The sequence below is a fragment of the Leptonotus elevatus genome, chromosome 4 (assembly GCF_054856555.1).
Source record: "Leptonotus elevatus isolate MCC_2025b chromosome 4, RoL_Lele_1.0, whole genome shotgun sequence".
Lineage (NCBI taxonomy): Eukaryota > Metazoa > Chordata > Actinopteri > Syngnathiformes > Syngnathidae > Leptonotus > Leptonotus elevatus.
The window spans coordinates 20,881,947-20,907,934 of NC_141242.1; the positions used below are offsets into that span (position 1 = coordinate 20,881,947).

Here is a 25,988-nt window from a genome sequence, read left to right on the forward strand (position 1 = left end):
CAACCGTCTTGTGACGGGAACATCATGGCGTAGCGATGTGGACCCACGGCTACACTGGTGGACACAGAGAAGTTTCCCAACAAGCCACTCGACACTTTGGGGATTTAGTGGAGTTTTTTGGCCAACGTTATCGGTGAAGTACTTTACGCCTGTGTCTGGGTGAGTGACTTAGCAGTCTCGGCAGTGATTTAACATATCCAACTAAACTTTAGTGTTTAAAAAAAGCTGCGCATTTCGTTCGTGGAAACAATTCGTTGTCGCGGGCTCGCACAGCGGAGTTGCTTGTCCACGTTTCCACATTGTTGCGCCACTGGAATGTCTGTTTTTCACAACTATACACGAAGCTGAGATTGTAATAACGGTGCCATGGCTGATGTCTCAACCCAACAGAAAGAGTTGATTGATAGTGATACCAATTTACATTTCATGAAGGCGTGGATAAATTGATGCTAACGTTTCCCCAATTTGTGTCATACGGTGACTGTCCGTGTATAACCTTACACATTCTAGTGAAAGTAATTTCGTATATAATAGAAATCGCAAACGACAACGTCTTGAGTATTTCTTTGTAGTGTGGTTTTAAATACTGCCACTTGGGTCTTGTTTTTGCCAGCCACCTTCTTTAGCACGTATAAAGTCACTTGCATGAGAAGACAGGCAGTTTGCTGAGATTTCCTTAGTGTTTACCTATCCCACATACAAAGAGAGATTGTGCACTAGATGGATTTTGTAAAGCAGTAACATTTGATCAGCTGCTCTTCCGGTTATTACCCTGCAGCCGACCTTTTAAAACCTATCACTTTTCAAATGCGTCCCCGGACAATACAATCGTCTGAGAATGAGCTGCTCCAATAACAATGTCAACAAACCACAGTGATTCGAATTCTATCTTGTTTAACTATACAGCACATCTGGAGTGGAGGTGATGCCCATGTGGAAACATTTATTCAGGGCTTTAAACTATATAGATTTGTTACATGCTGCTTATCCTCACTATAATATTACATAATACTCACAAAAAGTTTATAATAGGGACATTTCAGGATGAACCTAATATGCACTCTATCCTTTACACCTGAACTTAATTTGCACATTAAAACGATTTAATGTTTGTGTACTTTTTTGTTCGAACAGTATATATTTTTTTAAATCCATGAATGGACCGATGCATTTCTTGTTTCATTTCCAATATTTATTCAAATTTCAAGCCGTCCTCTTCATCATGCGGTTCACATTTTGACACCTTCCAAGTGATCAACAGAGCCCACTGAGCTCAGTGTCACCAACAGGTCACAGCAGATATACAAGGAGGCTTGAAGAGTCACAGGAAAGGTATAGAAGTGGACTTGTGTGAAACGTATTGGTCGATTCATAGATCAAACGCCGATTGTGAATTTTGGCCATTCCGCTCCTTGTTAGAGAGCAGAAAGTAGTGCAAAATGTACTGAAACACTGAATAGTTGGACACGTAGGTCAAAAGGTTAGAAAAGGTCAAATAAAAATTACTTGTAAAGATTAAAGTGCATTATAGGTTCATCGTGAATTTGCACCCGAAAGCATAAGATCCCAAACTTTTTTTGGGAGTAGTGTGGAGCAGGGGTGCCCAAGTCCGGTCCTCAAGAGCCTCTATCCAGCCTGTTTTCCATGTTTCTTTTCACAAACACCTGATTCATGATCAGCACCGTTATCAGGCCTCTACAAAGCTTGCTGGTGAGCTAATCATTGGATTCAGCTGCGTTGGAGGATGGAGACATGGTTTAAAACAGGCTGGATAGGGGCTCTCGAGGACCGAAATTGGGCACCTCTGGTGTAGAGTGTATACTTACTATATACAGTATAACATCACTGATGGTGTCGTGATCCTTACTGATGTGTGGTTTCAGTTCCTACAGATTGATGTGTGAATTTGAGCATGAATTTGTCGAATTGAAGTTGTCCATCTCTCCGCGTACCGCGATTGACTGGGTACTTTTACTTGAAATCATCAAAACGAAACATATTTGTCGACGGGGGTGGGGTGTTGCTGACAACAAATAACAAGCAGGAAAGCATTTCATAGACTGTGCGGATGACAAATGACTTAGCGCCAAGACATTGCGTCCCACCTTAGCCGTTCGTCGACGAGAAATGATTGCACACGACGGCCGCGACTACTTATCACTGGCTTTGGGCCTGCTTTGCCTGGCAGGGGAGCAAGAAAAGCCTGGTGGCCCGTTTTTTAATGAAATCCTGTCGGGACTAAATTAAAAACAAACATCGCTCACATAGCCTCACCGATGGCATCTTGTCTTACAATGGATGGGTTAAAGTCTGCCCACCTCCCCCTTCTCTGTAGTAGCCCACTGAGTTCATGAATGCAACACACTACAGTTTTTGATTATTGCATGTTAAAAAAAAAAAACTAAACTAAAACTAAAAAACAAAATGGCTCTTAAGAGTATTTTAGGCTGCCAATCCCTACTCTACCTTTTGTGTGTTCAGATTCCACATTTTCAATATTCCACATTTGAAATAATTAAAATACAGTACGTTGAATTTCAGAAGCCCCAAAAGTTGCATTATGAAGTTCAAAGGCATTTGTGGGAAAATATGCCTTAAAGTAAACAAAGTATTTTAGGCGTTTGAACCATCATCCCACATGATGTCATCATACAGCTCATGTCAGCCAGTAACAAGGGACTCATGCTTTTACTTAGTTTTTTTGTGTTGTTTTGTGATTTTGACTATTATGGTGGAAAGTGGAAGAAGACTGGTTGCTGGAAGTGGACTCAAAGAAAAAAAACTCTGGCAGTGCCCAACTACCTTGTGTTAACAAGCATTTGAACGTCATGATATTTGAAGATGTTTGCCAGTGGCCATGTAGATTAGGGCTGGGAATCTTTGACTGTCACACGATTCGATTCCGATTTTTGGGTCTGTGATTCGATTCAGAATCGATATTCGATTCAGAACGATTTTAGATTTAAAATGACTTGATTGACAATGATTTCTTCTTCAAATTATAAATATACAAATAATTGTCATGATCTACTCCAGTCTGACTCGCTAATGCTAATTAGCGCGCTACTCGTGGCACTTTTATCACTCAAAAGAACTATTCATATAAAACACTTCAGGAATGTATACAGGGAAGCATCTTAACATTAGTGATCGACATATGCTCTTCCTACACTGCAAAAAAAACAACCTTTTATTGGAATAACTTGATCATTACTTTTTGCTTCTATGTGGCTACAACTTAACAGTGTATCAGAACATGTGAAACCACACTGCCCCTAAGTGGCCAAATCGTGTACAACATGAACAGTGCTCCCAATAAAGGCACATACAACAAGGACAGTATAAAATAATTCAAACAAAATAGATTTTGGGACATTTAAAATCGATTCTGAATCGTACTAAATGAGAATCGCGATTCTTATGAGAATACATTTTTTGGGCACACCCCTTATATAGATGACTGAGCACAAGCGTTGTTTGTGGTTATCGGTTGGTTTCTACTTTGGTTCTGGTCCTTTGGCCGTGGCTTTATATGACTCTCAATATTGAAAAGTTCATTGTGATCAATGGGCTTTGTAGCTTTTTTGTGAGCGTTTCAGTCCATCTGATTGGGATGTTTGACGGGCTTTGAGTGAAGATGTTTGTGTTAGCTTCTCCGGCTAGCTGCCTTGTGCTTATAAATAGTGACGTCACACTGTAGAGGTCCAGTGCTTATTAAGTGTTCGAAGTGTGTATAGTGTTTGTTAACTTCTGCTTGAAAATTAGGATGTTAATTGAATATTTTCTTTTTCGGTTAATGTTTTAGGGTGGTGACAGTTTGTGGAACAATGAAACATGATGTCAAGTAACTACAGAAATGAGTCAAATGGAGTACAGTTGGTTCAAATGTAAGGAATGCACTCTACTTTCCCAAGTCAACAACCGGTCGCTAAGATATTTGGCAAACGTATAGACGAGAGACATTTCAGAAGATTTTAATCACATGGTATTCAGAATCACCGCAGGAGCCATTTCCTATCCTTTGCTAGTAGATTTCCACAAGATGGATGCACTGCCTGGTTCTTTAAAAAAAAAAGTTTTTATTCACCTCTACACTTAATCTCGCTCCCATGGCATTCGTTAGTTTGCAGTGTAAAATTAGTGATGATGCAACCTGCCTTTTTGCTTAGGTTGAAAATAGCTGCAAGGTTATTCCCAGAGCAGGCGACTGCCACAAGTAGGCTGCAAGTGCACAGCTTGCATTTTGCTCCCATTTACAAGACAATATTGTCGTCTTTTGAAGACATGGCATAAAATTGTTGTATTTACCGTTTATGAACACAAGCTAATGCTTACAGTACTATTGTCATGTTTTATACAAAATGTAGGTGCTTCGTTGACCTTTCATTGTGTTACAATATATTGTGTCCATGAAGAGCAAATGAGGGCACCTCTTGCTTGAAGTCAAGGTGACGGGGATCAAACTAACAGCTTTGAGATTAGTGGACTAACTGTACCTACTGAGAAGCTCACTTTAAATAGCCTACCATGGCCTCTAAAGTATGTCACAAGTTCTGGTCAAAAACCTGTTGCGTTCTTATTGAAACAAATTTTTCCCAAGCGTCATCATTATGTGAGGGAACTTATTTACCGGTAGTTCTTTGGTCCCAATTTTAAAAAGAGCACAGAAAGTACATGATTTATGACTAGAAATTTCCCATCTGTCCAAACCTTTCTTTGTTTTTTTTTCAGTGTCTCATCACCAGCTGTGAAAGCCAGTTGCATGGCTTCTATTAGCCTCCCAGACAAGAGGCTGCTGTTGTTGTTTGACTGGGTCGCACAGGGATTGAGGAATAGAAGATTGTTGTCTTTCGGATAGCAGGAATACTTGAGCTGACTTGAGTGTCTCTTCTCACTGCCTGGAGGGACCTGAGCTGATGGATTTGAACAGCCATTGTTGTGGTCTGCTCTCTCACTCTTTATTCCCCGCCTGTCCCTCTATAAATGATGTGGATTTTTTCACTTTAGGGCAAGACTCTGGGTTTGTTTGGAAACACTCTAGATCAATGGGTTTTTTTCACATATCATGTGTAGTGCACCACTGCATCCCCCCCCCCCCCCCCTTTCTGTCCATCAGTCAAAACACCCTGCTAGCAGCAACAATAACTGTCTTTGTGCCTGCTATGGCTGCTCTAAGAGCTACTCAGAGGGGCAGACAGTATGACTTTGTGTTGGAGAATGATGCTTGCATGTTTGGACTTTGAGAGATGTCGCTTTTGACATGTTGTACAGATGCGATATTTACATATGGACCAAGTTGGTTCGACAACCAGAATGGATTTTGTGAAGACACCATCACAGCTTGGCAATCTGTTGTAGCTTTTGGTCTGGATGGAGCTGACATCCTGAGGAGGTATTTCAGGATCTAAAGACAGATCGGTCTTCCCTGTAATTAAGCTTCCCTTGAGCTGAGGTCCCTGCACTGCACATGATGGCGACGACAGTCATGGTCTTAACACTAGTTTAGTGGCGACAGATGCAGCGTGTCTGGTCTTGTATTGGGAGCATTTTTGCTTGGAAGCCATGTGTAAATATGCAACCATGTGTAAATATGCAACCCTCTCTCTTGGCTTGTGATGTCGTCATAAAACATTTATTAACTATTAGATTGAGTTTGTACCCGTGTTATGTTAAAATGTTGTTCTCCTCTAATCATTCAACTAACGATTATTTTAATAATTGATTAACTTGTTTATTATTTTGTCAATTAATTAATAAAAAAAAAGTTTTTAATTTCCATCCCTTTATTTAAAAAAAAAACCCAGGACATTATTTCAATTGGGCTGGGCAGAAAATGCACAAATATAAGTTAATTACGATTCCGTTATGGGTTTGGTACGTAAGATCCATCAGATTGGCAAAAATGTTGATTATTGTTTTCCAAATTAAAGGCAGATGTTTGCAAATGGTTGAAAATAGGGTTGTCCCAATCCGATCAATATGATCGGAAATTGGGGCCAATCACATAATTTTCAGATGTTCGGTATCTGCTGAAAAAAAAAAAAAATTCTCTCTTTTTTTTAAATGTACCTAATTTCTATAGCGCAGGCTAACATATTTTAGTTCTTCACTTGATAAACACTGCTCATTTACATTACAACCAAAACGTATCCTCTTGGCATACTTTCATTCAAATACTGTAATATAATTGACACAATTTGGATGTGGCCTTCTTTTTCTTCTTCATGGCATTGCATTGCATAGGTAATGGATTGGGACTCTGTATCGTCAGATACTCATAGTTAAGTGACTCGGACTCGGTTGCAAAAAAAATGTGACCGGGACATCGTTATTTGCAAATATCTCATTGTAAAAAAACGACTTTCATGGAGGGCTACAAAAATCTGAGAATATTTACTGCTGAAATTCTGAGGATTTGGACAATTTTAAGTTTGACCAGGTCTCTAAATGATTGCTCGAGAATCGATTAGTTGTCGATTAAAAGTTGCACAGTACTGCTATTCTCCTCCTTTTCATGATATGTCTACCTGACTAATAGACTTGTATCTATACAGTACAAATGGACAAGCTGCTACCTCAATGTTGATGAAAGAAAACTCTACACTGGTCACTGAGTTAACTTAAACACTGACAAAGGTGATAATAAATAAATAAAATACTGACAATTGAAAAATAAAATTAGACATTGTTTTTTAATTTTGGTTTGGTTCATCAGAATCAGTTGAAAAACCAAACTATTGGATGAAAATGATGGTACCACAGTGCTTTTTCACAGCACTGTATGCACATTTGTTTGGCACAACAGAATAAAACGGATGGATTCTGTAGAACGTTAAATGTAGTTGCTGATAAAAGTCCTATGACACATTGAAAATGGTATCATTAACAATACACCATCACTTTATCGTACTGACTGCGCTGTTTTGCGGGGTCGTCTCTTCTCTCGGCTCTCTCAAGTTTTCGTATGTTTCAGTGGATGCTTAGTTTACGGTAAATGAAGTGGAAAATGTGCCCACAGGAATGCTGAAATAACAGTACCGTGGGTGGTTTCCATCAAGTTAGAAAATGTGTCCAGTGTTGGCCACTCCCAGGATGTGAGGCAGGGCAGGCGTTTAAAGAAAGAGGGTTTGTGCGTGTCAGACACCTTTAGAGGTTCAAAAATTAAGTCTCCATAAACTAAACCAGTAGATAATCAAGCAAAGATTAAGTTTACTGAAGTTTAAGGTTAAATGTGTGCGCATGCACGCAATGAGTGCCTGTGCATGTGTCATCGCATGATCATAATGCCTTTTGATTAACCAGAGAGAAAGGATCCACTATCCTGTTTTGGCCTTCATGCAAGACTGGAACCCCAAAATGCATCCTCACGTCACTTACAAAGTATTCACTGTCATGTGGGGGGAAAGTCATTCGGCCAAAATTCTAGACAAATGGTCTCGTTGAAATTCTCAAGGGCTCCATTCACCAGATTTTTTTTTCTTACGTTAATTTTATGCCCAATTATTTTATCATGTTGCAATCACGATCTTTTTCCATAGTCAAATTGATTCAGGACACATCACAATGACAGACTACTGTAAATAGGAACATTATAATGTATGGCTTACCATTCATCTTATATGGATTTAATTGTTAAGTGCACCTGGTAAAAGTTTGTAGAATTTGTATTTGTGTTGACTGTAATGTGTATGTATTTGGTGCTGTTAAGAGTTGAAACCAATGAACATTGCCTGGTAGCAAGTGTTTAGTGACCTGGTAGTGGACCTGAACTTCATTAAAACAAACCAGCTTTTCGTATGCTTGACAGGGTAAACACTCGGATCATTGAATCATATGTTGTGGTTTTTTTTTGGGGTTGGGTAACAAGAGACCCAATTCACGCAATTGTTCAAATATCAAATGTACATGCATTCCTTATATGTTTTTTTGTCTTTTTCCAGTTTTTTTTCTGTAGCGTGTGAAGATGATGGCGGATGCCAGCGACATGTTGGCAGCTGCTCTTGAGCAGATGGATGGCATTATAGCAGGTTTGTGTCGGCGCATAATCACATTATAGTCAGAATGTGTGAATACAAGCCTCTGCTGAGGTCCACTTTGTTTCCAGAGAAATGACTAAGAAAGCGCAAATGATAAGCTAAGCCCAATTTGAAGTTACTGGCACGCTCTCATTTTGTCCGCATTTACACCATGTGGCTTACAGTAAGTCGCCATGTTCACAATTGATGCAGCCTTGTTCAGCGACGCGTCATTGGAGCCACTGATGTCATTGCTTGTTTGACTTTGTGATGTCACAAGAGAAGCCAACAATTGGCGCCTATAATTTATGGTGCTTTGAAGAGTAGATCATGAAAAAATCAAAATGGTCAATTATGGTTTGGATCATTATGCTTACAAATTACAACCCCATAAAAACAGAATAGCGTGCTTATTGCAGGTACATGAGTAACTGAACTAAAGAGCATAAGGTGTTGTTATAATTTTTTTAAATAGCTTTTGATCATCCCTTTCCTCTATGAGAGCTTTATTCCTACTTGAGTAATATTTGCATAGTGAGGAGCTGATGTGCTGAGAGCTCAATACTTTTTAATTCACACGTCAACTCATTCACTGCCATTGACGGCTATAGACGTCAAAAATTAATTTGAACTATTTCTATTAGTTTCACATTTTTTTTCACTTTTGTTAACAAGAGTATGAAAACCTAGACTTTTTTTTATTGTACATTTAGAACAGATATACAATTTGTGATTAATCGTGATTTAACTATTGAAGTCATGCGATTAATTACAATTAAAACATTTAATTGCCTGATGCCCCTATTTTTTTAATAATCTATTCTTTTTTTTATTATTAGCGGCATCAGGCGATTCAAATTTTTTATTGTAATTATTCACATGACTTTACTAGTTAACTCATGATTAATCACACATTTTATATCTGTTCTAAATGTACAATAAAAAATTGTTCTAGGTTTTCATACTCTTGTTAACAAAAGTGGAAAAAAATGTGAAACTAATAGAAATAGTTCAAATGAATTTTTGACGTCTATAGCCGTCAATGGCAGTGAATGAGTTAAGCTACCAGCCTTCTTTTGTGTCATTACCAATTTAGTTTTAAGTAGTTAGTTATCTTATTCATTGTATTCCAGCACTTCATAATGCGTGCCTCTGTTACTCTTCTTTATATTAGGATCCAAGGCTCTGGACTACTCCAATGGGTTGTTTGACTGTCAGTCACCCAGCTCTCCTTTCATGGGCAATTTACGGGCTCTTCATCTTTTGGAAGACCTTCGAGGCATTCTGGAGCTGCTGGATAATGATGGACGCAACAGTCTTCGCTGCCAGATTCCTGACTCCACAGCTGAAAGTCTTGTCGAGTGGCTTCAGGGTCGCCTGGTGAGCGGCTCCAAAACATGCAGAGAATTGTCTTGACAGTGGCGTAGCCTCACTTCAGATCAGTCTCATAAGAAATTGATTGATGTAAAATGGCGTATGTGCAGTTTAGATGTTTGGGATGTTTGTTTGGGTTTCTTTCAAATATGTCTTGCACATTATGCTGCCACGGTTGCTTAATCCAGAAACGCAGACATTAATTCATCGAGGCGACAACAAAATGGTTTGTTAAGTGGAAACATGACTGCCCAATTTGCCGAGGTCTTTTGGAATGCATGAACTGTTGTCTTTTGTCACAAGAAAATTGCTGATTCTGGGAGACCTAAATTGTGTTGGGGGAAAGGGATGGCCCACTTCCAGCTACATGCCACAGTTTTTGTGTCATGTCATAACTCACCCTGTCCAGCAGTCTCAGCCATGTAAGGTTTGGTTTGTGTGGGACAAACGATTATACTGCGAGCGCTTTTAAGTTGATGCCAAAACATTTATTATTGTTAACATTCCCATACGCTCATATCCAACTACATTATTTTCTTTGACTAATCCCTGCTGTCTTCTGTCTTTGTAGTCCAACGGGCACCTCTCTGCGGGAGGGGGTGACCACTACCAGGAGAGGCTCACCCGACTTGAGAGTGATAAGGAGTCGCTGGTGCTTCAGGTAAGGCCAGAGGACACAAAGACACACCCCCTCTTTGAAAATGTTTTTTAAAGTAGACCGATGTCCTCTTGCGTGCAGGTTAGTGTACTGACGGACCAGGTGGACGCTCAGGGAGAAAAGATTCGGGACCTGGACTTGTGTTTGGATGAGCACAGGGAGAAGCTCAACGCAACTGAGGAGATGCTACAACAGGTCATCTTTATGCAGTCACTAGTATTTTTTTATACAAACAATTTTCATGTGGTCTGCAATGCTTGCCGATACTGACATTGTGAATTTTCTCGTACCTGTCTTCATTTTTCCTTGCAGGAACTTCTGTGCCGATCAGCCCTTGAAACCCAAAAGCTGGAGCTGGCATCAGAATTGTCCAACCTAAAGTCGAAACTGAATTCCTTTCAGAAAGAGAGACTGGACTTTGATGAACAATTTCGGGACAGCGAGGTATGCAGACAGGAATAGTCTGCATTTGCCTGTCACTCTCTTGAACCCCCCCCCCCCCCCCCAAACACACACACACACGCACCAACTAGGCATTCATTCATGCTTCCACTCTTGCCTTTGATGTTGTCAATAAATTAACAAACAGTAGAAGGAATTAAGTCGCACTTCTCACACCTTCCGTTCTCATCTATACAACTAGCCTTGCTTCCTGAAGTTAACTCCGACTTCTCTAAACCACTGTTGCAGTAATAAATTACATTTCAAATATAGCATTGAATATAAGACGTCCATATGCCATAGGGTGTATTGTTCCATTGAACTTGCTGACTGTAACTTGAGCCTCTTATATCGTAATTACAATCGCTCTGGGAACTGAGCATCTATCTGGAAAATGTGCGTTTGCATTTCTGTTTCTGATCAAAGTACTTGTCTGCCGTCCTTGAAAGAATTATTCTATTCGAGTTTCCTCTTTTAGGATTTAATCCTGGAGATTAATGAACTGCGGTACAGATTGACCGAGTTGGAGAATGAAAAGCAACAGTATGAAAAGAAACTTAAAACAACAAAGGTGAGTTATTAAATTGAAACTTGCATAGTTTTGAAAAATAGCAATTCTTAACTACAAATTTACATTTCTTGGTTTGCACTTTGTTCTCTCCGTTTCCTCTATTCTTTACTGTCACGTTCAATATAACCTCATCAGACAAGCTCACATTAGACTGCTGTAATTTTATTTGATTTTATGCTCCAGAAACAAATATATATATTGTCGCTCCATACAGTGAAGCATGTGCACAACCATTCCAGATCGTATCACCACTTATATGCTGACTTAATGTTATTTATTTTATACGTTCCGAACTGAAATAGAAGCCTTATCACGTAATCTTTGACATTCTATATGGCTCGAATTGCAGTCTAGCAAATAGAAATCATTGCTTGCCTGTATGATGAAGCTAGTGGATGTGTATATTCATTTTTATTGTGCTTTATGCAATAACTTGGGCATTCAAACACATTTCCTTTACAGAGGGCAAAATCTGTATTCCAGTAACAATGAACAATTTCTTTCAATTTCCTTTGTAACCTATTTTTTTGCGTATTGCTATTTGCCCTCTTGTGGCCATTTTACTCAGAAACTAGAAATTAGTAGAATAGAAAATTGCCATTTTAAGGAAAAATGCTATCTTAAGTCTTTCTTTTAAATTATTTGTCTTTTTTTTTTTGGTTGGGGGGATTTTATGTATCAAAAGTACCAGTGGTATTGGTACTAGCTATAAATTGAGTACTGGCATCGTTCTGAAAAAAAGAAGCGTCGAACATCCCCAAAAATGTTTTGCGTAAAAATTCCCATCCCTAATACGGACTAAGGTACTGGGTAGACAAACAACGGAGTTGTCTTTTGCAGCTACAGCAGCTTTTTCTTGGACGACTTTTTGTCCATTCATGCAGGAAAATATTTATTAGGCCTCTGATGTTTAACAAGAGGGGCCATGACCCAAAAGTATTTGTTGGACTTGAGCTCAGGGCCTTCTTCAAACATCAGACTTATGACTGTCTTTGTATCCTGGGGCCAAATCATGCGGGGGTCTTTCCCAAACTGTTGGACAAATAGAATTGTCTAAAAAGTCCTGATACCATAAATAATTACTTGTAAGGGTTAGTTAGGGGTTTAGCTCAACAGCTGATTGTTTGCTACAACTCGAGGTGTGCGTCCCAATACCACTGTTTCTATCTCTAGTGTATATCTCTTTTACGTTCTTGCACATTTTCTCTCATTGTCTTGATTTTTCCTCCCTACTGCTAGTCTTTAATGGCCAAGCTTTCTAGCCAGAAAATCAAAATGGGCCAGATGCAGTATGAGAAAGAGAGGAAGGAGCACAAACTGCAGGCACTGAAGGTTGGCGTTTCACAGGATCGCTGTTGTGTCTGCTGTATGATTATCGGCTTGGCCTCTCCCTTCCTTCAGCTCCTCCTCCTTTTTTTATTTTTTTATTTAAGGATACCAAACAGTTTCAATTGCCTTGCAGACCTTCTTTGAGTTTTGCTTTAACTCTTTTAACCAAATGTACAGAGAGTACCGTTAGATTGGAAGACACCAATTGAAGAAAGCTTCCCCCCCCCCTGCTTTATTTTTGTCATGCTTGCTTCCTACTCCTAATATATATGTTTATGATGTGTGCTGGCATACTGCACCCACCCCACACACATACCTTCAGAGCACACGTGACTCTCTTTCTTATTTGCAAGCTCCTTTGTTTACATGTAAACTCGTCCTCCAAGAGATTCCATCAAGGAACGAAGAAGTTTGCAATTAAGAAGGATGAGACGCACTCCAGTTGTGGCTTGCCTGTTGGCCACATCGATATCTATGAAACCTTTTTTGTGTTGTGCTTTGTTGCGTGAAGTTAGGCGGAGTATTCGAGTGTCTTTGAGAAGAATATGTCATCACACGTGTCCTGCGTTTGACAGGAGGAGCTCGTCCTACTGAGAAGGCAGCTGGAGGGCAAAGACGGCGAGATGTGCAGACCGCAGGATGAGACGGGCTTCAAAGCCACGACCTCAAACTGTGCAGATCCGACAGAGAGAGGTGGGAAACGTGAATTAGTCTGAATGTGAGCATGCATGACGTTAATGTTACAGTGGTTACAAGGTCGTTGAATTGCCAAAGCAATTGGATCCCCCCCTCCTTTTTTTTTTTTAAATATAAGTCACGACTGACTGCATATTTTGTTTTGTTTTCCCCATTTTGTTCCTCTTTATTCTCTCATCCAGATGAAACTCTTAGAAAGAGGCTGAAAGAAAAACGTAAGAGGGTTTATGCTTCTGTTCATTATTGCACCCATCTCACCCTCTGTTTGCATGAACGAGCATGAGCCATGTGAACTCTGCTTGTCCATTACTGTATTTGCCCATCAGAGCGCTAGTAGTATGTGCCCTGAGAACACCGCAGCTCCGGTCAACTGTGTTGTTTTTATACAGCTTGTAAGGATCTAAACCAAACCAACATCATCCTCAAGTCCCTAACAGTATGTTTTTAACATATAAGCTGCTACAGCGACAAGACCTGTTTGCTTTGTGTTTTTGACAGGAATGAGGAATGAAATGTGTTTGCAACCTTTCAGGCTGTTCACTCATCCCTCTGCCTCAACCCCTGTAGCCCTGAAGACCCCCCCTCCAACCCGTGTCACTTCTCTAAACACTTCTTGCTCACACCAGTGACCAGTGTGTGTCCTGCTAACCTGCTGTTGTGCTCACTGGTGTGTGTGTGTGTGTGTGAGTGTGTGTGTGTGTGTGTGTGTGTGAGTGTGTGTGTGTGTGTGAGTGTGTGAGTGTGTGTGTGTGTGTGTGTGTGTGTGTGTGTGTGTGTGTGTGTGTGTGTGTGTGTGTGTGTGTGTGTGTGTGTGTGTGTGTGTGTGTGTGTGTGTGTGGGTGGGTGTGTGTGTGTGTGTGTGTGTGTGTGTGTGTGTGTGTGTGTGTGTGTGTGTGACATTGTTTGAGTGTGTCCATATGTGTGCCTTTCCTGTCTCTGTTCGTTCATGTATTCATAGAACACTGTAACTCATCTGCCACCGAAATCATCTCATTTAATCGCATGAAGTGAACAATCATTGGAATTGATTGGCTGATTGACTTTTGTTTTAACTGATATATTAAATGTCTTGGGCATGATAAGTTTCTGAAATGGCCGATTATTCAATTCTTGCAAATTACTGATATTCACCATTTAGTTTGATAAGAAGTGAAGTTGCATTCAGTTTAATGTTGATTTAAAAAAAATAGTTCTGTCAAAGTTAAAGTGTTAACTCATTGATTAATCACCCCAAAAATTGCATTAATCATGTATTAATGCAGATTAATCACATTATTAATTTTGGCCACAGATGATTCTTTAGCTTGACAGCGGACGGTTACGTTAAAGGTAACATAGGTTTTGTTTGAGCAATGAACATAACTACATGCATTAAAGTAACGCATTTAATAAATGTTTGTCTGACAGTCAGAATATTTGTTCATGTCAAACTGTTGGGGGTCTTTTTAAATTATGCAAGTAATTAACTGATATTAAGAAAATAGGTGGATGAGTGTGTGCAGCTGATCAAACATTTTTGAAGGATGTGTTCATAACATTAAATGTCGAAAGAATTAACACAACAGGTGCTCTTCAAATTTGGTGGCCAATGTTGAATTCTGCAGGAAAACGAAAGCAGTTCCTACAATATATTGTGATGCTTCTCACATGAAATTCACTCCAAGTGGGATTTTATTTTTGTTTGCACCTTTTTGTTGACCTGCACAGCTATGCTTAATTAAAGACCAAATATAACTTTGATCAGTAATGAGGACTGCAGTTGTGCAGTTCTTTTTCTCTCTAGCCCAGATAAGACACTTCTGACGCCGTAGTGTTGCTTGCGCAGAATCCCCTGCCATTCAATTTCCCACTGAACCCAGTTTTCGGGAAAGAGACAGCCTTTTCGGCAATGACCTCCTGGTGTGTGTACGGACACAAAAACAAACACAAAAATAACCAAATAGAAAAAAATAACACAAAATCACAAATGAGGTATGTTTTTTTTTCCCCTTGTACATTTTAAAGGCCTATAACTTTACTTTCTGTGTTCCAGCTGATTGCTCATTCAGAAACTGCTGACTATCACATGTCGAATAACATCTGTTGTTACTCACTAGATGTGGAAGTACAGCGGATGAAGAAAGCAGTTGAATCATTGACGGTGGCCAATGAACAGAAGGTAGAGTTGCTTTCATTTTCCGTTATCCACCAAATTGCGCTTTTACTCTTATGTTAGCTGAACAAACTGTTCTTTTTAGGACCATAAGATTGAGGATCTAAAGCAGTCATTGATGAGGTACAAGAAAGTTCAGGAAATGGTGATGTCAGTGCAAGGGAAAAAAGGTTGGCGATATTTTAGTTACTAACATCTTACAATGTCTGAAAATAAATTTGGAAAAAAAAGAAACCGTGTTAAAAGTACATTATTCTGTAACGTCTCTGGTCTTCTCAATGTACTCGTTTTCATTGTTTTACAGATCCTACTGCGTCTCATGCTGATGTTTTTGCTTCATGCTTGTCGTCCAACCTTTTGTCTGCTGACACAAATGAGCTCACAGATAGTGAAGAGCAAAAGAAGAACACCGATGAGGTTTGTTAGCACAATGTGATAATACTAATGCATCAGATGTATATGGCGCTTTCTCTATTCAGTTTTAAGGTCATTGAGACACTGAGGTTTATTCTGGAGGCCATGAAAGGAAGTTGCCATAGCACTACTTATGGTTATATGTTTTTGTGAGTGTGTCATCCGTTTATTTTGTCTTCCATCTTCTGCGCAGCTGGAAATCCTCAATGGTCTGTGTGACGATGGTTCGTCCTCGTCCAGCCCTTCTGATGCTGACCAAGTTGCAGAGTCGGCAGCTTCAGATGCACATTGGTAGAGCATAAAAAATATATATCATCCGACTCCCAAAATGACATTTTTTTGTAGGCCCTATGAAGGGCACCTGGTTTTCATTGGACAGTTCGGGTCTTTAATTCATGGTTTTGAAAACATTTCATTTTCTCATGCACATGCATGCATCTGTTTACTTTAAAATTTGTGGAGGACTTTGCAAAGCTCACCTCAAACCCCGCTTTATTTAATTCCAACTCTGATCTGTTCATCATTACAGCAGCCTAGATACAAGCCAGCATGCCAGCCATGATTTTGTAGAAAGGAGCAAAAATGAGAAGGTAAGAAGAATACTGAACAAAATAACACTTGTCAGTCCCAACATTTTGACATTCCGAATTGCTTGTAATTTACTATTTTACACAGTAATGTAAGAATACATAAGATTAAAAAAAACATTTTTTTTTTAATTACTAGGGTTGGGTATCGATTCTAATTTCCTCAATCGATCTGATTTCGATTCACAAGAGTTCATTAAATTCCAAATTAAGTTATGTGTGTTATGCTCACAGAAGTGTTAAACAAACATTGACATCAACAAGGATGAAATAAATATATTTTCACAATTTTAATTATATTATTGTGGATATAAATTAAAAAATATTCTGTATTATCTTAAAGTGCAATAAGTCAGGTCTTTCATAAATGTACCAGTAAGAAAATAATTTTAAATTCATGTGAACAGTAAATTTCAAGAAAACACTCAGATACAAAAAATACTTTGGCCTTTAAAATTGTATTTTCTTATGAATTAATGTGGAAAAAAAGATCAATAGAAATAATCGATTCATTAGTTTTATGGATAGATATCAGGCTCAAAAATCTTTCTTCTTATTATTTTTAACCCAGCCCTAGTATTTACCATAAAGTTGCCTTTACTGCTGTGTTGTTACCACATGGCTTCTGTACTCATTGAGGCTACAGCGCCACTTTTATAACGGAATTCAGACCTAAACCAAGACCCCCTGTGGTTTATATATCTCATAAGCCATCTGTTTTAAGCATAATAATATCAGTAAATTATTCTGTTGCAGATCACTTTATAACCTGTGTCCTCTATGTGTGTGTTGTCCTAGAACACACAAAACGTCATTGAAACAGTCGAGAAGCCACCATTGAGTTCCGCAGCAGCTTCGCTCACCACCACAGAGGACGACAGCTTTGGCTCCAAAAAGGCCCGCTCGTCTTTTGGCAAGGGCTTCTTCAAGCTGCGCGGGGGCAAGAAGACTGGAAGCCCACAGAATCTTGGTGAGTGCAAGGCAAGGTAGCAAGGGGACGTCTCAAACTGTAGATGTCTCTTTTACTGTGGACCGTTTTTATAGCACCAGGACACACCCATGGGATCAACCACAAAGGCCATCATTTACTATAAACTGCAAGTCTGTTTATGTGGTGCTCTACGCCCTTTGTTCGCTGTGCGCGCACTCATATTTAAGTGTTAATTCCTCTTGAATGTTTTGGTTTTTCAATCATGAATTGTGTTTGTCTTGTTTTTCTTTCTGTTGGGTACCTGTGATGTTTTGTGTGTCTGTGTGTGTAACACATGAAGACCGCAGCCGCAGTGCAAGCGCGCCTATGCTAGGTACAGTATAGCCCATTGGTTATTACAGGAAGGAGTGACGAGTTCTGCAACTCCGCCTTTCTGCAACTCGCCGCTCAGCTCGTGTTTTAGCTGCCTAACTAAAGTCACAATTTGTCTGCCTGTGAAACATAACAGTTGCGTTGTGTATGCTGATTTGTCTGCGTGCCTGCATGCATTTCTACCCCCCACCCCCAACACAAATGTGTATCCAACCGAAATGATCATGCATCTGAAAGATCCTCCCACATTTCTCCATTTGCAACCAAACCTTTTAAGCTCTGCTTCATTTAGTTGAAGAAAAAGAACATGATTTATTTCTTTGATGTTTTAGTCCGCATGCACCATTCTGCATGGAAAGTCCTGCTTTGGAACACCGCGTCCGTCTGGCTGCTTTTTGGCCCCCACAGAGAAGTTCGGGTTCTCATCATGCCGATAATGTTGTGTGTCCATTTGTCTGCACAGCTGATACGGAACGCCAAGGCACAGATCACCTAGATTTGGCCGGGCTGCCTCAGAGTTCGGCGAACAGTGACAGCACTCACACGCTCTCCACCACGCCAGAAGGCAAGAAGAAGTCGAAAGGAATTAAGAAACTTTTTGGCAAGTGAGTGCGTTTTTATTATTATGACATGACATTGATAGTCATGGCCTTGGCTAAAGAGCTTAGATTCAAACTGGCTTATGTTTAAAATGAAAATCACCCCCTTGTTTAAGGCTTAAGAGAAGCCAGTCCACAACATTTAACCTGGACGACAACCCGCCAGTTGGAGATTTTAAAAGGGGAGGCGTGCGAGCCACAGCTGGACCCAGACTGGGCTGGTCTCGTGATTTCCAGCGAGTCAACAAGTAAGCCTTTGATTCATAATCACACTCGCAATAGGGGTTTCTCATTTATTTTCAGGCCTCTGGATAGGTAGATAGTAAAAAAAATAAAAGCATTGATTCACAACGCCATGCTAACTGTTGTGGAAAAAAAGCACAATATGATAAGATGCAAGTTTGAGAAGGGGCAGAAAGAAGCAAAACTTTTCAAGTTAGCTCCCCATTACATCATTTTTTTATGAGAATCCATAAAGACATACACATTATGTATTTCAATACATTTTAGAAGATTAATAGAAGTTTAAGAACAAACCTCCGTGTCAAGGAATCAACACGAATCCTTAACAAAGCTTCTGGAGCTTCCTTCTTCATAATATCTGTCTCGCCACACAAAGTTGAGAACGTGTTGTGAGGGCAGAATATTAACCTTAACCACAAAGCACAGATAACAAGATAAAAATATAGTTAAACGGTCAAAAATATTTGCTTTTTTTGTTTTTTTAAATAAAGTTACAAAATAGATATGTTCAAATAAAAACATCTTTTGGTTATCAAATAATACATTTTGTAAAAAAAAAAAAAAAAATAATAATAATAATAATAATAAAAAAAATCAAATTGAAAATCGTTAGCTGAAAATCAAAAATCTAATCATGCTTGAGGGAATCGTTACATCCCTACCTCTGGAGAAATCCTTTTGGTTGACCATTACATTTCACCCTAACAAGCTACTTTTGGGCTTTCTCAGTGATGTGGATGCTCCGTTCGCACGCTGGTCCAAGGAGCAGGTGTGTGAGTGGCTGCAAGAGCAAGGTCTTGGTCTTTACGTGAACATGGCACGTGCGTGGATCTCGTCTGGACAGACGCTGCTTCAGGCCTCCCAACATGACCTGGAGAGGGTGAGATGGATAGAACAGAGGTTAACTTTTAACAAATGTAAAGTGAATGTAACTGTTCAATTGAAAAATTATCTGTCTGGGTAAAACTTTTTACCGAGAAAATACATACCTTTAAATAATTAACTGAACTTCATTCTCAACAACAGTCTTCCATCTTGGGGTTGAAAAATGCTAACCTAAAAATGGTATCATTCTCGCTTGTCATGCTGCTGCTGTTCAGGAGTTGGGCATCAAACACCCACTGCACCGGAAGAAGCTGCAGCTGGCTCTGCAGGCTCTTGGCTCAGAGGAAGAGAACAACAAGGGAAAGCTGGACTACAACTGGGTGACCAGTGAGTACCAGCTGTCCGCTGGGCGCTGCTCGGAAAATTCCAATTTCACTGACTTGTGCTCGTCCTCTCAGGGTGGCTGGACGACATCGGGCTGCCGCAGTATAAGACCCAGTTTGATGAGGGACGGGTAGATGGTCGTATGCTGCACTACATGACTGTGGTGAGTTTTTTTGACAGTGGGCATCCCTAATAGTCTTCTTACTGATTAAGTCTACTCAACACCTTGTCTATTAGAAATAAATAATAATAGAAATAAATCACAAGGTCAATCTCAATCACGGTCTGTGAAGAAAAGGTACATTTCGTAGAACATCACATTGAGGAAACAAATTTACTCCCTCCTAGTTCTCGGAATAAGATGCAAAACATGCTTGCCTCACAATGTTTGTCAGTCCGAGTTGAAGTTTCCTGTAAAAAAAAAAAAGGGTATTTTTGTATCATCATTATTGGCGCAACGGATCACGGATTTGAGTCACGGATCGGATCGTTTTTCAGATCAGCAAAAAAAAAAAAAGATAAGATAAATAGTACTTTGTCTTCATTTATTTTGTAAAGTGCTTTTTCCATTAAATTAAAAAAAATCTATTCAAAATGTCTTATACAGCCGTGTAGGATTTAGTGTCTTCATTTATTTTGTAAAACACCTTTTCCCATTAAATTTGAAAAAATAATTCAAAATGTCTAATATAGCTGTTTAGGATTTAGGAACACAACTTTTAAGAGTAATATGAGGAAGAAACATTCCTTTTTTTACATAGTTTATGTGTAAAATAACAAGGTATTAATGGCTTAAAGTTGTGTTCCTAAAATCTAAACAGCTAAGTTTGACATTTTGAGTTTAATGTTTTTCTTTTTTAATGATCAAAAGTGTATTATAAAATAAATGAAGACAAAGTTCTAATGATCTTTCTTTTCTTTTTTTTAAATGAAAAGACCGTCAATTTATTTTCTTTTTTTTAAATGAAAAGACCGTGCAATTTAAGGCACATTCCCTCCCTTTAAACATGGAGAGTGGATTACAAAGTAGCCTTGGTCCAGAATATTGAAAAAGATTTATAGTAAGACCCAAGCTTACTTGCCGGCCGGCAGCCAGACACTCATTGGTCCAGCCAACAGCGAGCCGCAAGACTTCTGCTGTATCAAACAATAACGGCGTAAATTATGAGCGGTTTCTTAGCGTCCTAAATTAGCGACTGAACATGAGTTCGGGATAGCGTTGTGTTGACGTTGGTCGCAACTACAATGTCAATCAAAGAAACGCCAAAAAGGGAAGTCAAGCTAGCAGTCACGCAGCGATGTGGGCGAACTTCTAAGTAAAAGTGCACTAAATGTCCTACTTTCATGATATATCACTGTAGCGTCACATTTTCCATAAATCTCAGCTAAAATCCAAATATCCCTAACTTTTTGTGAGTAGTGTTGATATACATATATTATTGATATATGAATACTTGGCTGTATTTGTATGGCTTCGAGGTGGCCAGTGTTCAATGAACAAAAGTTGATGAACTCACTGAAATTTTAGGCGAAAGCGAACTGAACGTGTCTTTCTGCCTGTTTTTGTCAACATGGTCTTTCTGGCGTCTGAACCGTTTTTTTCATCAACTGTATATATATTTTTGTTCAAGAGCGCCAGGTTTTTTTAGACTTCCGGAACAAAGCCCAGCAGGAGATTAAGACCTTATTTGGCAACCCAAGCCACCAAGCTTTGCACCGCCAAATGTGCCATCAAAATGTAAAGCATGGCATCAGCTTGGTGGTAAAAAAAACAAAAACAAAAACAAAAAACATGGCGGTTACCTCACACAGCAAATCTGTATTGGTTGGTGAAGCATAGTCATGTAAACTGTTACTTCCCGGTAGGTATTAGAGTGTTTTCCTTTTTCCACAGTTCTACAGTCTTGTTTTTGTTTTAATTCATCATTTAAAAAAAAGCATTCAAGCAACAAGTTGCTGCTATCTACTAATATGAACTGGATGGGCGGCAACAATAGTGAAATGTCAGTATTTTGAAGGTAATGGCTTGCAACAAGATATTCTTTAAAAAAATATGATAATAATAATAAATAGATGGCATGGGCCTTTAAACTCCAAAAACTGCACACAACACATCAAAACAGCACACAACAACACTCTCGGGCATATATTCTTTTTTGATTGGTTTAATCATATCATGAGAATCGTTCCTATTAGTCATCAGTGTGTCCTTAATCCCTCAGGATGACCTGCTTTCTATGAAAGTGGGCAGCGTCCTGCACCACCTCAGTATCAAGCGCGCCATCCAAGTGCTGCGACTCAACAACTATGAGCCCAACTGCTTGCGACGCAGACCATCTGACGAGGTGCATACCGAACAGACGCGAATGCTGCTTCATGCCACAACATTTTCAACGGCATTTAGTTTTCCTCTTCCTTGTGCCCGCAGAACAATATATCCCCCGCCGAGATCTCCCAGTGGACCAACCACAGGGTCATGGAGTGGCTGCGCTCGGCGGATCTGGCTGAATACGCGCCCAACTTGAGAGGCAGCGGCGTGCACGGAGGCTTGATGGTGAGTCGTGTGCTGTTTTGCGCTAACTGCACTTTAATTTAAGAGCGTTGGTGTGTCTTAAAGGTGCTGGAGCCAAGGTTTAATGTGGAAACGATGGCGCTGCTGTTGAACATCCCCCCCAACAAGACGCTGCTGCGTCGCCACTTGGCCACACATTTCAACCTGCTCATTGGTTCGGAGGCCCAGCAGCTCAAACAGGAGTGTCTGGAAAACCCGGACTACACTCTGCTGACTGCCACCACCAAGGTTAAGGTAGGACCACACACTCATATGGCAATTTGAGCATTTCATTGAATTCCTTCAACTGGTGCTACTTGAGGCTCATTATTGACCATTTGCTCCGACGTCACGTGATCACGTGACTGCCCTGTGACGGACGGCGGAAATAAATGATTGTTGAATGGACCCGGAGTGACTTAGTGACTTAGCGACTTAAAATGTACTATTGCCCATAGAGCCATTGAATCTACTACTTCAACTAAAGGTCGAAGTGGCACATTTAGTCGGGACTCATAGAGCGCGATATTTACTTAAATTGGAGATCGCTAGTTTGAAAACAGCCCTTACCTTCTGTTGCCTGCTGTTTTTACCAAGTTAATCAAATCGCCGACTTTGCCGGAATTCACAGCGCACGACTTATAACGTTATGTAGTCAATGCCGTCTCTTCTCCTTACACCGGGGCTGATTTAAAAGCTCGTCGCTGGCTGAGTCTCTGGGACGAGATGCTACGCTCACACCGGGGGACAATATACCTCGTAATGCAAAGGCAAAACTTGTTGATCATGCTAACTGACTTATTCTTAACACAGTCCGTTCTATGTTAAGTTACTATGTTTACTAGCATGGAACAAATGACTGTCGTAGTGGCAAGCTATGCAGTCATTTCATGAATATGACTCCGTTGGCTCTAGAGTAAAAAAAAACTCCAAGTACAAAGATGAAATCCCACATTATCAAACAGTCAAATGCACTTAATAGTTTTGAAGAAGGTACATTTTAAAACTAAGCTGTGTGTTCGTGCAGTTGGAGTGGACGCTAACTATCTGGCTCGTTAATGTGATTTGAAACACGCAATTTGACACCTCTGTTACAATCTTTGTTAGAGTGTACGTTTACTAGTAAAATGTATGAACATTTATCTACTAATTACAACATTTATCTACTAACCTCGCAAAAAATGATCGCTGCAAATTCGTGAATACTTTGTGGGCTGCCAGTCCTTTCTGTCGATTGTTGCTATCAATCGACGTCTTTCGTCTTCATTAGTAGTTATGCAATAAAAAGCAACATTTGGTTTACTCCCTTGTCCATCTGTACAACCGACCGCAAAGCAAGATATTACCATTTTATAAGATAATCGATTAGATAAAGGACTTAATGCTGTACGAGATTCAATGGTTACAATACAGGCGAGTGGCTCTTTTGCCGTCCAGCGTCCCGACGTAGGGGGCGTTCCCATGAGGGCTGTCACGTCACATGCAAAAGGTCAATAGCCTGGGCATCATGGTGGACTATGGTTAGCAGGTCATTTGGAACCTCCTGTTTCCAAAACACACTTTTAAAGATGAAGTCAACCCCCCCCCAAAAAATCCTTACAATAATACGCTCTATGTAGCCCAACCAGTTTACGGTAGTATGGTTAATATTGTGTTGGTGGAATAGGAGTTAAGCAGCATAATCCAGCCGTTTTTGTCCATCTCGGGGCGGCCATTTTGCCACTTGCTGTCGGTTGAAGATGACATCACAGTTGCTCAGGCCTCACGTAACAACCAATCACAGCTCAGCTTCAGAAAACAGGTGAGCTGTGATTTGTTGTCACCTGAGCCCTTCAATCAACAGCAAGTGACAAAATAGCCACCCCCTGTGATGGATAATTCATATTCCACAAATGTAATATTAATCCAAATGTCATGTTTGGACAAGTGAGTTCACATATAACATATTATTGTCAATAAATGTTTAAGTTTGACTTCCCTTTTAAATTGCCAATATGTAAATGTGAGGCTGAATGGTTGTTTTTTTTAAGTCTACAAACGTGAAGGACACCATTAAAATTGTCCCCCATTTTGGTTCCCGCACCAGCCCAGGAAACTGTCATTTGGTAACTTCGGCAGTCTGCGGAAGAAAAGGCAGGAGGAGAACGAGGAGTACGTGTGTCCCATGGACGTGGAGATGCCGAAGGAACGAAGTTTTCAGAAAGGCTTTGAGCTCCAGATCTACGAGGACGACCTCGATAGGCTGGACCAGGTGAGCTTGGACCACTTCAGTCTCTAACGCCAACCTGCGCCGTCTGTACATTCGCGTTTGACATTTGTGCTTTCCGTAAAACAGATGGACGACTCCGAGGGAACTGTCAGACAAATCGGCGCTTTCTCCGAGGGAATCCAGAATCTGACGGTACAAACGGTCAAGAATGTTGACATTTGACTGATGTTTGACATTTAAATTGATCATCTCCGTTTGCTGCACGTGCACAGAGCATGTTGAAAGAAGATGAATTCTTCAAGATGTCCAACTCCCCCAACCCCAGCGTGACGGATGACGACTCCACCGCATGAGACTGTCGTCACCATGTGACCTGGTCCTGATGTGAATGAAAAACAACACCAAACTCCACTCGCCTGCATTTTTTGCTCAATAGTTGTTTGTTAGCGTTCCATTTCATGACGAGCCATACCGTTCTTTATCAAGCTAGTGTTAGTCGCTTAGTTGTGTCTCCTTTGTTGCCAAAAGAAGGGAGGAAACATTTAGGACTACGCCACTGCCTGCCAGCTGGTTTCTGGAAATATTTTCTACTAAGTTATGTGCTGGTATTTTTTTTTTTTAAATCAAATTCAAAGTGGATTAAGACATTATAGATGTAATATCTTTTAAATGAACTCCTTGGTGTTGAGTAGGGGACAAATGAACTTCATTGACAAGGGGAGATAAAGTTATATTTCTAAATGACAGCTGCTATCTTTTCTACAAAAAAAAAATATACATTTCTAATACAAAGTAAGTTGTCGTATATTTTATAGTACACTGAACATTTCAACAATAATATACTGCATGCATTTGCACCAATACATGAAACTGTACAAGCCTAATGCATATTGAGCTGATACATTAATATAAAGTGTTGCTGCATTTTTTTTTCTCTTTTGTTCTTACTTCCGTTGTTGTTTTTTAATGGAAATCTGTCGCATTACTTTTTCTGCTTTAAGTAGCTGTCATATTCAGTAGTAACCATATAATGCACCCACTGACCTGACAGATGTTTTACTTAATGCTATTTCTAATTCGAAGAGCAATAAAGTAATTAAAATCACACTGGTCTTTGTCAACAGTTCACAATTACTGAGATTGGAATTTTATTGTAGATGTGGGGGATTGTGGGGGAGAGCCATCCATTTTCGACAGTGTTTGTATTCAGGGTTGTGCATGAGCTGGAGTTCATCCCAGCTGACTTGGGGCAAAAGGTGAGGTATGCACTAGACTTTATAGACAAACAACTCATCAGTCACACTCAGATATATAGACAATTTAGTGTCTTCTTTGAGTCTAATGTTTGTTTATGTGGGAGGGCTCTGGTGTACTGCACCTACAGAAAACCCACATAAACACAGGGAGAACATGTAAATGCTACACAGGAAAGCCTGAGCTAAGATTTGAGCCCTGAACCTCAGAGCTGTAAGATAGACAAGCTAACCACTAAGTCCGTGCGGTGGGGATATGCTGTGAAAATGTAGTCGTCATATTTTCAGGTCTACTGTAATCCTGCTCTCGGGTACTAAGTAAGTATTAAGACCTGAGTTGAGAATGAATCAGTGTAGCCTTTAATTCAAAAAGTCAAATATTTA

The 25,988-nt window shown here is 39.9% G+C and overlaps 1 protein-coding gene across 7 annotated transcripts; it reads left to right on the forward strand.

Moving 5' to 3' along the window:
* On the forward strand, nucleotides 1-25,456 carry ppfibp1b (PPFIA binding protein 1b). Of its 7 annotated transcripts, none has more exons than XM_086073172.1 (28): nucleotides 1-159; nucleotides 7,941-8,027; nucleotides 9,190-9,395; nucleotides 9,961-10,050; nucleotides 10,129-10,242; nucleotides 10,360-10,491; nucleotides 10,967-11,059; nucleotides 12,299-12,391; nucleotides 12,964-13,081; nucleotides 13,267-13,299; nucleotides 15,181-15,242; nucleotides 15,322-15,406; nucleotides 15,541-15,653; nucleotides 15,844-15,941; nucleotides 16,180-16,240; nucleotides 17,036-17,207; nucleotides 17,509-17,541; nucleotides 18,004-18,145; nucleotides 18,256-18,387; nucleotides 19,112-19,262; nucleotides 19,483-19,594; nucleotides 19,666-19,754; nucleotides 21,814-21,936; nucleotides 22,020-22,145; nucleotides 22,209-22,397; nucleotides 24,229-24,393; nucleotides 24,478-24,543; nucleotides 24,624-25,456. In XM_086073172.1, the coding sequence occupies exons 2-28, from the start codon at nucleotides 7,964-7,966 to the stop codon at nucleotides 24,702-24,704; spliced, it is 2,943 nt and encodes a 980-aa protein (XP_085929298.1). In that variant the 5' UTR covers nucleotides 1-159; nucleotides 7,941-7,963; the 3' UTR covers nucleotides 24,705-25,456. The 7 variants fall into 7 exon arrangements, with proteins under 7 accessions (XP_085929298.1, XP_085929301.1, XP_085929300.1 ...); XM_086073173.1 differs by lacking the exon at nucleotides 1-159 and adding an exon at nucleotides 5,203-5,392; XM_086073175.1 differs by lacking the exon at nucleotides 17,509-17,541.
* The last annotated feature ends 532 nt before the right edge of the window (nucleotides 25,457-25,988 follow it).